At 34.9% G+C, this 10,948-nt stretch overlaps 1 protein-coding gene across 1 annotated transcript in view; it reads right to left on the reverse strand.

Moving 5' to 3' along the window:
- SPINK5 (serine peptidase inhibitor, Kazal type 5) overlaps nucleotides 1–10,948 on the reverse strand; it is a 128,162-nt gene that overhangs the window by 39,541 nt on the left and 77,673 nt on the right. The window contains exons 9-14 of the mRNA XM_023525347.1: nucleotides 8,869–8,996; nucleotides 7,029–7,092; nucleotides 5,878–6,005; nucleotides 4,334–4,400; nucleotides 930–1,057; nucleotides 781–783 (exon numbers count right to left, since the gene is read on the reverse strand). Coding sequence (XP_023381115.1) covers nucleotides 781–783; nucleotides 930–1,057; nucleotides 4,334–4,400; nucleotides 5,878–6,005; nucleotides 7,029–7,092; nucleotides 8,869–8,996 — 518 coding nt within the window. The remainder of the gene's footprint in view (nucleotides 1–780; nucleotides 784–929; nucleotides 1,058–4,333; nucleotides 4,401–5,877; nucleotides 6,006–7,028; nucleotides 7,093–8,868; nucleotides 8,997–10,948) is intronic.

The following is a 10,948-nucleotide window of genomic DNA, read 5'->3' on the forward strand; positions in this document are numbered from 1 at the left end:
CACATCCATGGTTTATTCTGTTAGTTACCCTTAAGGTTCTTGAGAGTAGGGATCTTTGTTCCTGAATTCATCCAACATTTAGTTAGAAAATATTTTTTGGCAAGCACTGGCCTAGGCCCTAGGCATATAGTAGAGTAGTACACAAAACAAACACATACCTGTCTTCTTGGAACTTATAGACAAGTAGAGAAGACTGACAGTCAACAAGTAGTCATAGAAATAATTATATGGTTGCCAACAGCAATGATTGTTATAAAATAAAATCATTTCAATTAGGGATTTTAGGAGGTTTCATCCAAGGAAGTATTATCTTGTAATGCAATATAAGGAAGAGAACACATTAGCTGGCCAAGCCTGAGATGAAGTGGCAGTAGGACAGCATATGGGAAAGAGCTTATAGTTTAAGGATCTGAAAGAAAATGTGATGAGACCTTGTTTGTGACATCTTCATAAGTGCCATAATTTACATGTTGTGGAATCTGCTCTTCCCTCAAGGTCAGAAGTCCAAGTTGAAAAGATAAAGTTAATGCAATTCACATACGAACATGAACTTTTCGTGGGCATCCCATCTAACTCTGTCACAATGGGATAATTACTGAAAGAAACCATCAATGTCTTGGCATCTGATTTTACCCTTATTCTGTATTATGGCTATCTCATAAAAAGGTTTACAAGGTCCCGGAAGGAAATGTTTAGACGTATTTTGTAATCTAGTAGTCTTCCAACTGGAAAACAGAATCCATTTGTACTCAGAAATAGACAGACTCGATTAGGATCTACTTGCTAGGTAGTTTTATGATTTGCAGAGAGCACGAAACCACTCAAAAATTCTTAACAAATCCTCACCTCAACATAGTTCCTAGTCATTATTCCAATCAACCTCCACTTCACCTTCTGAGTTACTCCAACAAAACCACATCTATACTCACAAAACTTCGGCACACAGGGCACATTTGTTGCCATGCATCTTTCCATCGGGGCCACGGACTGGGTCACTCTCCCGTGTACAATAAAGTCTTCCATTCCTCACTTCCTTTTCATATTCCTTGCAAAAATCCTTTAAAAAGACAAGTAATTACATTTAGCACTTTTCTACTTTTTAATACAGAAAATGCACATCATAGCTCTATAGTCAAAGAATGTCAGGTCTCAAAGGTGTGGATAAACACATGTAGCCTATTGAGAATTAATAGAAAACAGTAATTACCTTGTGAAATTACACTGTATCTGCTATGTAATGTATTTATTAAAAGGTCAAAGGGCCTTGGAAAAAATAAGATTGAATAAATATTTTCTAAAACTAGATAGTTCTCATTAATTTTCAAATCTAGAAAAAAGATAATGAAAATGAAAGATTGTTCATGGAGTTCCACCAAAGACATAACAAAATGCAGCAGCCAACGTAAAAAAATAGTTGCCAATGAACAGAGAACAGAATCTGTGAGATGAGATGCTTAAACGCTGCTTAATATGAATGAAGTCAAGAGCAATCCAAACTAGTTGGCAAGGAGAAAGGAATGAGCTGGTATCTGATGGCATTTTGCTTAATTTGTTCTCCCTGTGGACCGGTGGATCATTTTTATGTACTCTGCCTCCTTTATTGATGTTCATAATATTTCTAATATGGTAGGTAGAAACCTCAGAAAGAGTAAATCTAATTTTTCTTTATTACCCACCTTAGAAGGGTAGAAAATCAAGGCAAATATTTATTTAGAAAACTTTAGAAAGGTGGTAACTTTCCCCAAAAAATCCAAGAGAGGTATGCATCCAGATTTCCTGACGCTTTGGTTCAGTACTTTCAGGTTTTCTCTGTGTTTTGAAAACTATTATTTGATAAGGTCTAAACTCTCTCTCTCTCTCTCTCTCTCACACACACACACACACACACACTCACTCCAAGTTACTCTAGACTCGGGAATCTCTATGTCAATAAACATATTTTGTGATGAAATATATTACCTTAATATAACCTACAAAAATGCTTCTCTTTAGAATTCTTTTCAATTGTTACCATTTCAGCCAAGAAGACATGCGTTTAAAGAGTGTGGTTTACAGTCAGAAGACGTGGGTAGCTAGATTGTGCTCCTAATTCACTAGGACACTGTAACAAACCCTGTCATCTTTGGGACCCTTTCTCACTCTCTACACAATGAGGTTTTTGAAACAGATACCCTTCAGGCCCTTTTCTAGAGCTTGTATTGATTATTTTTAATAATACATATTTCATTAGGATGCTTTAAAAGAGAATCTTAATCACCTCCTAATAAGAAGATGTTTGTATTTGGAGGAGCAATGGGTGTGCTCCAAACTTCCTGGTTGTTACAATCCAGGATCATAGACTCAGATGACAAGTCACCTGATAATCACAGCAGGTAATAAAATTAATGCTCAATAATTCCCATAAGAGAAACAATGATAATTTCAGTTTATAAGTTGTGATTCAGTCAAGGAGATTCTGAACAAATATTTTAGTGAGCAACCCATTGACAGTTTAATTATGGGGCAGATATTGAGCCATCACTATAAATCAGTCCTTTTCAACATAATCATGTCCAGTGACTCCACCAAAACAATGACTACAGCCACAGAGAGGACAAGGGAAAAATAGCTGAGATGTGATGAAAGACAAGGGAAAAAAATACTCGCTGTGTTTATGGAGTAATAAAATGCTGAATATCACAAGAAGGCCCAAAATTTTAGACAAGTTTAACAACCAGTACTAAAAAACTGTTTTTCAAATTTCAGTGAGTATTGAACAAATTACTGACGACTGTGTGTGTGTGTGTGTGTGTGTTTTAAATTATTGAGGTGACACTGATCAACAAAATCCAATGTTTCAAGTGTACAATTCAACAGTGTGTTGTATGTATATTGCATTATGTGTTCGCCTCCCATAGTGTTCTGTGTTACTTAATTGAAAACTGAATACCCTATGTAGGGTGGGAAATTCGCTTCATTGAAAAGCATTATGAAGTGGAAGGTTAGCCCTTGACTACCAAAAACTGGATCTATGTCTCCCTTAGGAAAGCAAATGCCCTGAAATTGGCAAAAATAGTATACATGGATAGCACAAAGCGGTGCAAGACAGAATCACAATCCAACAGGAAAGCAGAATTGAGATCATTTATCCAACCTCCTGATTTTGCTGACAAGAAAATTGAGGCCCAGAGAGAAGAGATGACTTGCTCAGTTTCACACACCCAGAGCCTGACAGAACTAAGGCTAAAACTCCCATGCTCTGACTTCTCAACAAAAGGCTAGTCATTTAGGAAAGTAACTGCTAGCGCTTTTATTCAAAGTAGGGTTTAATAATCTCATTGATTTAAGAAATCCAGGCTGCATTACCTGCAATGACTATTCTATTAACAAAAAGATTTTTTTAAATACTAATAACTAGAAAAAACAATTTTAAGGATATTAAACTTTAAAACAACGATCTCAATATTTGTTTGAGATTCTTATTTAAACAGAAATGAGACCTTTATAAATGCAGGCCTGACTAAATATAACAACCATAATGGAAGAATTAATGACTTTGATTACTGTCAATGGGATTATATATAAAATATATGAATGGCTATTATATTTAAAAGACTCTAGAATTATTATTTTAAAGTTATTCCTGTCTAATTTACATTATGTTGCATTTTTTACAATTTAATCAAAGCAAGATTAATTTACACTAACCAAAAGAGAAGTCTGTTGAAAATTATAAACTTTATGACTTACAGTAATTTTTTTTTAAGCAAAGAGGAAATTGCATTTTTTAAAATTAATTAATTTGTTATGGTGACACTGGTTAATGAAATCCAATAAGTTTCATCTGTACACTTTAACAGTAAGGCATATATATATTTACACTGTGTGTTCACCTCTCATAGTGAGATTTCTTTCTGTCACCACATATTTGACCCCCTTTACTCCTCCCCTCTGGTAACCATTAGTCTATAGTCCATGTCCACGAGTCTCGGTTTGTTTGTCCTGTTCACTTGTTGCTTTCAGGTTTACATCCCACATATATGTGATATCATGTGATTTTCAACTTTTTCAGTCTCACTTATTTTGCTTAGCATGATGATCTCGAGGTCCATCCATGCTGTCGCAAGGAAATTGCATATTTTGAGCATGAGGTGGGAAATGCCAGTTTTAGATTTGAATTTAATGATTAACATACTAGGAATTGTCAATTGAGGAATTGTGAAATTAAAGGAAAAAATTTCATGTGATAATGAAGGACAATGACAGTATTAAATTAAATTACCTCAGATGGTCAAGCATAAGTTTGTTAATATTTATAGCCACAAAAACCAAATTATGTTGGTGAATAATTTACCTCTTCAGCACTTCGTCGAATTCTGGTTTCATCATGTCGCTTGGCATTTTCTTCAGTTTCTTTTAAGCTGTTAAGAAAGAAAACAGTTGGTCAGTTTATGGCTCCATCAAATTTTCAGTGTCTGGTTCTGTGCTTAGCACTTTCATATCCTTGCCCTAGCTAGTTAAGCTGATCCAATACACGAGACAAGCTTTTCTCTGTCTTGACTGTCAGAGCCAGAAAATTTCTAAAGATAAGGAAGGGAGTGAAACTGACTCACTCACTGACAGTCAATTAGAAGCTTTGTTCTGTAAAACTGGATGGGTGTGACTCCTTGATTGACAAACAGAAGACTGTCAGGAAAATTCCCTTTAACAGGCAGAACCAAGGGCTTTAAAACAATGCTGTGACAAGGGTGAAACCAAACTGGGTATTTGACATACTGTCATCCACACCCTTGTGTATAGCTTTTTATATCTTGTAAAGTATTTGTTTGCCTTCATGTAAAAGCATCATTGTTATTAAAAGCTACATGGAGTTGTGCTTCTAAGTCCTTCATATCTATTATATATAATTGCAGACTCATCCTGAGAAAGGCATTATTGTCTTAGTTCTGCAGAGGAAGAAACCAGGAGTTAGGGAGGTCAGATTCTCTTTTTTAGCTTATGCATGAAAAGGAAAGGAAAGTCACAGAATTAGTGCAGGTTTGAACACTAAAAGTGCATGTCTTCTAGATAAGAAAGTGGATATTAGACCGATTTCCTGTCTGGAAACCAGTTATAATCATTGTTTTGTAAACCTGATAGGGCATGCCCTTGAATTCTACAACAGTGCACTGTAATTTTCAAAGGCAGGTGTGAAGTTTATGAACCTGTAAATCTTTCCCTGTCCTGATTTAAAGATCTAATGATGTATATAGAGCACTTTAAGACTTTCTGACATACAGATCAGAGAGTCCATACCTTGTTTAACACCCAGAATATTACAGACTCATTGGATTGTACTCATACCTGGGTCTCAATGCTCAGAGCCACGTCAGGCAGTCAGAGAAAGAGTCACCCAATAGGTCCCCCTTTCATAGAAGTCCACCTTTTATACTAATAATGAATTTGGCCATATAGCATTACTATTATTATTATATTATTACTCCGTTAATTAGACTATCATTTTTAGTAAGAGTCTCTATTCATATCCAAATGAAGTAATACATGTCAAATGACTAATCTAGGTCATTCCATTTGAAAGTAGTTTTTAAATTTTAAAACATTGTACCTTATAAAATAATATGTATTTTCAAGTCATTGCAATTAAACAAATTAAGAGTCTTGAATGTAATAACTAACATAATCATTAATTCACTCCTTGCAAGGACCTTTAGCCGATGATGTGAATTAAAAAGAGAAAAGCCACTCTGGGAGCAAGGACTGCTCCATCTTACAAAGACAAAGGATTGCATGCCTCGTGAAAAGGGCTTGATCTCTCTGTGGAGTGGTTCTTAGGATAGCAACCAAGTGCACCCTCATCAGGGCCACCTGCTTGGCCTGCTTAAAGATGATGATACTTACAACAGCTCAGCACACATCGCACACTTATTGCCATGTGTCTTTCCATCAGGACCAAGAACTGGATCATTTTCCCTTGTGCATCCAAGTCTTCCATCTTTCACATAAGGCCGAAAGGCACTACATATATCCTGAAGAACAGGGAAAGAACTTGACATTCACCATCCTGATTACAATGCTTACAACACTGTTTTCAGAAATTTTATAGAACTCAGTGCCTCTCTGTCCAGTGCACACTAGCCACCTAGAGCAGTCACAGATGTGTAGAAGGAGCTCAGTAGGTATTGTATAATTCCTATGGGTAAGTATGGAACTCATTTATTTATTCATTTATTAGAAAATACAGATGAACTACTATGTGCTACAACTAAGGTAGAACATAGTCCTTGTCCTCAACTTGCTCACCATCTGCTGGATGACACCAACAAAGAGATTTAAAATATGTTCTAAATGCCTTGGTTCAGATAACCTCAGGTGCTCTAGCTTCATACAGAAATTGACTCAGAAAAATCATTCGGCTAGAAAAAGTCAAATGTGACATGTATGAGACATTTGCTTTCTTCTCATACCATCACAGGCTCACAGAATTTTAGCATAAAAAGAAACTATTTAATTCAAATCTCATTTTTAGATACGGAAATACTGGTACAGTATGGTTGAGTTATTTGGCCAAAGTCTCCTGACAGTAAGTGAGAATGACGGGGTTTCGACTCAGGTTAAATGACTGAAGTGCATTGCCCTTTATACTACACATTTCCTTCCTTCCTTCTTTTTCCCCTTCCCCTCCCTCTTTCTCTTTCTTTCTTTCTTCCTTCCTTCCCTTCCCTTCCCTTTCCTTCCCTTCCTCTCCCTTCCTTCCTTCTTTCCTCTCTCTCTCCCTCTTTTCTGTCTGTCTTTCTTTTTCTTTTCCTCCTTCCCTCTCTATTTTTCTTTTCATAGAAAGCAGAAATAGAGCTGAAAGTCTAAAGACAAAGTAACCTGCTCCAGTTTCTGAAATGATCTACTACTTTTCCTTTAAACAAGCATATCTCATTTCGAGTACAGCAAGAATTACTTCCTTCCAAACACCCCACCAAAAAGGAAAAGGAAAGCATCTTCTTTCTCTTAGAAGTCAGCCTCCCGATATTTCTCGCCACTCTGACAGTTGTCCTCACCTGCTCTGGATTACTGTTTTCACATTCTCCTTCATTTTTTATGCCAACTTGGGACCTGGTTTTACTGGAATTGAAAGAGTATACATGATGGTTTAGTATCACAGAACTTCTCATCATTCAAATGCATTGTTTTTCTCCTTTACTCTTGAAAACAGATATCCCATTGCAGTTTTTACTTAATGCTTTCTAATGAGAGCCTATGTTTATAACTTGGAGTCAACGGAATGGAATTACATTGATAGCCTGATAATAGTGAAACCTATAAATATTATTTCCAGTATTTTTCCCGCTATGTCCAGATTCATATCAGAAGCATGGCAAAAAGGAAACTTGTATCTAGATACCAGATGCCCCCCAAGGAATTTTGTTGCCTTTGATGTTTTCATTGTTTTAAATAAACAAATTCAAGTTTATAGTATCTAGCATCCTATTACACCATTCTTCACTTAGGTTATGCTAACTAACATTTTATTTTTTTCATAGAAAGTACTTAAAGTCCTAATAATTAATTTTATTCAGCCTAATAGAGTTTTAAAGCATATCTGAAAATATAGAACGGCAAATGTAAGATACACTTCTTACTGTTTAAAAAGATAAGGCTCGTTACAATGATAGCATTGGTATAACAATAAAAATTCAATAAAAATAATATAAAGAAAAAAACTAAGTAGTTAAAAGTGATAAGAAAAAAGTTATATCGAAAGATAGCTGAGGAAAACAAAACAAAACAAAGTTGAATTCTAATGTTCCTCCAATCTTCTAGTAGACAGAGCTAAGAAAGAAATCCGACGAGCAGTGTAACCCTCACTGTACAATAAAAGAAGTAAACCAGAAATTAGGAGCGGAAAAGTTTCACCTGAACCAGAGATTTAAAGAACCTATTACAGGATCCCCCACATAAGACACAATAGGAACTGAATGAACAGTGCTTGCGGTAGCGTTACAAAACACGTATCTGGTAAAAACCTGTATGTTCTTCCTATGTCTGTTTTTGTTTTCTGTTTCTTTTATGTTGACCCAGGTGAGAGTCGAAGGCAAAATTTGAGATTGTATTTCTGAAAATGCAGTCACGTGAGGGGTCACGTGATTTAATGCAGTTGTGTTTTGGTGAAGATACTTATTATGAGGAGGGATAAAGCTTGTAGAACCTTGAAGACTGAGTATTTATCATATTCCTTACAAGCTTTCTCAAACATTGGTTCTCATATTTGCAAAAACTGAAGAGCAGACAATTCAATATTGAGGTCACAAGCCAGAACCTGCAAAGCAGGTATGCTATCTTGTCGGTCGAAGACAATCAATAACCAAACCTAGCATTGAGGGTGGAGAGAGAACCAAAATAGGTACATAATATAGGACAGTGAGATACTTCAGCTATGTGATAAAAGTTGTATAGATGGGAAATTTAATATTAAAAATCCCAATTACCTACTCTAATACTATGAATTACTGAGCACTTAATAATCACATAATTCTCTGTGAGAAAGGATATATTCAGAAATAGATAGAAAATAAATAGATAAATGTGTGCAGTGTATGTATGCATGTGTATAAGTGTGTATGTATCTATATGTATATAGATACAGATTATATGTCTATCTACTTCACAGAGACAGTGAAGTGATAACCATCATATAAACTTCACAGAAAAGTGCTTTGTAAAATCTAAAGGATTATAAATATTTTTTTCTTTAAGAGTAGTAAGAGAAGTAGTCCTAATAATTTATGGATGACTAACTCCCACAAAATGGATTGTTATCTTAAAGACCATAAAAAATGTGTCATGTAATTATACAAAGAAAATGCTTTAGGGAGAAAGCCTGCTTCAAAGAATACTCACACATTCTCAGCACACAGCGCACATCTGTTGCTGTACGTTTTTCCATCCGTGCCACAAACAGCTGCATTATCAAGGGTGCAGATAAAATCCCCATCTCTTTCTCCTTTCTTGAAATCATCGCAATTCAACTGCAAGAGACATGATTAAAGAATATCAAAATACTAAGAGATAAAATATTTCTTAGAAACATAATTAGGTTAATGTTTTAAGCCCACAAAATTATAACTCACTGCAGAAGAAAAACATGTTAAGGAGACCATAGTGAGCTAATAAAATCTTGGTTAATAAAACATGGTTCAAGAACAGAGATATAATTAGATTTCTGAAGAAAGAATTTCAGTCACTTGCTATCAGGGTGAGATAGATCAAATCACCTTTCTGAAACTTAGTACTATTCTGTTTTTCTATCAAATCCTACCTCTCTTCTCTCCAAAGTGGTATTGGGGTCCAGTAGATAATGGATATGAACACTCTCTATAAACTATAAGCTGCAATAAAGTTTCTGTTATTGTAAATTAAGGTAGTGATCAAGAGCCAGATAATTCTAACTCTGTCACTTGCTAGCTGTGTGATTTCAAAAATTTTTAATTGCTCTGTGCTTTAGTATCTTCATTTGCAAAATGCATATATTTTATCAACCTCTGAGGATTATAAAGAGATTTAAATTTGTTAATACATGTACAGCACTTAAAAAAGTGGCTAGCACATTATATCCATTTATTGTTGTTGCCACTGTTATTTTAAATGTCTTCTCTACTAACAGTCAAGCCAATAAAACTAAATACCTTTTAGGGATAATGAGAGAAATCCCAAAATCTCTGCTGTAATAATATGACATAAACTAAGGGACAAACCTGTATGGGAAGAAAAACAACTGTACTGGGTAGTAACTGAAGACTGGTGTTTAAATCTCAGATCTGCCATCCACTTACCTCACCTCTTTGAACTTCACTTTTCTCATCTGAAAAATGAGAATTCACACCCTACCCACGTTAGATTTATGGTGAAGATCAAATAGATACTTACAAAACATTTAGTAACTTGCTATTGTGACATAAGCTATTTAAAAAAGGTATAGAGTTAACTGGAATTTACTTTCTATCTAAAATTAAAGAATAAAATGAGATTTTTTCTTTATGTTACACTGAAAATAAAATTTCGATGCCATTATTGTCATAATAAAAAATATTTTCATTATAGATATGAAACATTTAGAATATAGGCCTCTGAACTAGTATGTTGCACAATACAAAAAATACAACTAGGATGGATATAAATATGTAATAAATTTGTGAACCAGAAAATTACATTGACGAGCTCTTCTGGAAGACAATTAAAAAGGAAAAAATAAATAGAAAAAAAATCCTTAGAACATACCCCAATATTCATGTCATATGCTTAGGAAGAAGTAAAAAATAGAGTGAAACAGGATAAATAATGGCCATATGTGTTATTTTCATTTAGCTGGTTGTTCATTTATTCCTTAAAAACCATTACACATTCGAAAACCATTACACAGTTCAATTCTACTGGACTGTCACATTGCCATGCCAAAAGAAAGAAAAGGAAGAAAAAAAGAAAGGAAGGAAGGAAGAAAGAAATGGAATATATGATCTAACAATCTTACATTCTGATAGGAAGAGATAGATAATAAATACAAATAACTTTAAATTATAATGCTATGAAAAAAAATTGAACGATATGATAGTACCTAGAAGAGTCGCTATTTAAAACATAGTGTCAAGAAAGATTTCTCTACAATGTAATATTTGAGGTGAGGTGAGATTAATGGGAAAGAGCCAACCATTAAAGATCTGAGGGAAGAACATTCGAGGCCTAGAGAGAACTACCATTACAAGGGATTTGTGATAGGAACTAAACTGTCCTGTTTAACGAACAGAAAGAAGTATGGATGGAGCATAAGAAAACAGCAGGAGAACTGCTGGTTTTCTTTCAAAAAATAATTTCTGGAGAAACTCTAGAAACATCAGGAATACTGATCAAAGTCACTAACTTCAACAATCACTGCTCTGCCCTTTCACCAGCAAAATCAACAGCAGCATACCAGGTCACAGGTGTT

This window comes from Pteropus vampyrus, unplaced genomic scaffold, assembly GCF_000151845.1.
Source record: "Pteropus vampyrus isolate Shadow unplaced genomic scaffold, Pvam_2.0 Scaffold552, whole genome shotgun sequence".
Classification (NCBI taxonomy): Eukaryota; Metazoa; Chordata; class Mammalia; order Chiroptera; family Pteropodidae; genus Pteropus; species Pteropus vampyrus.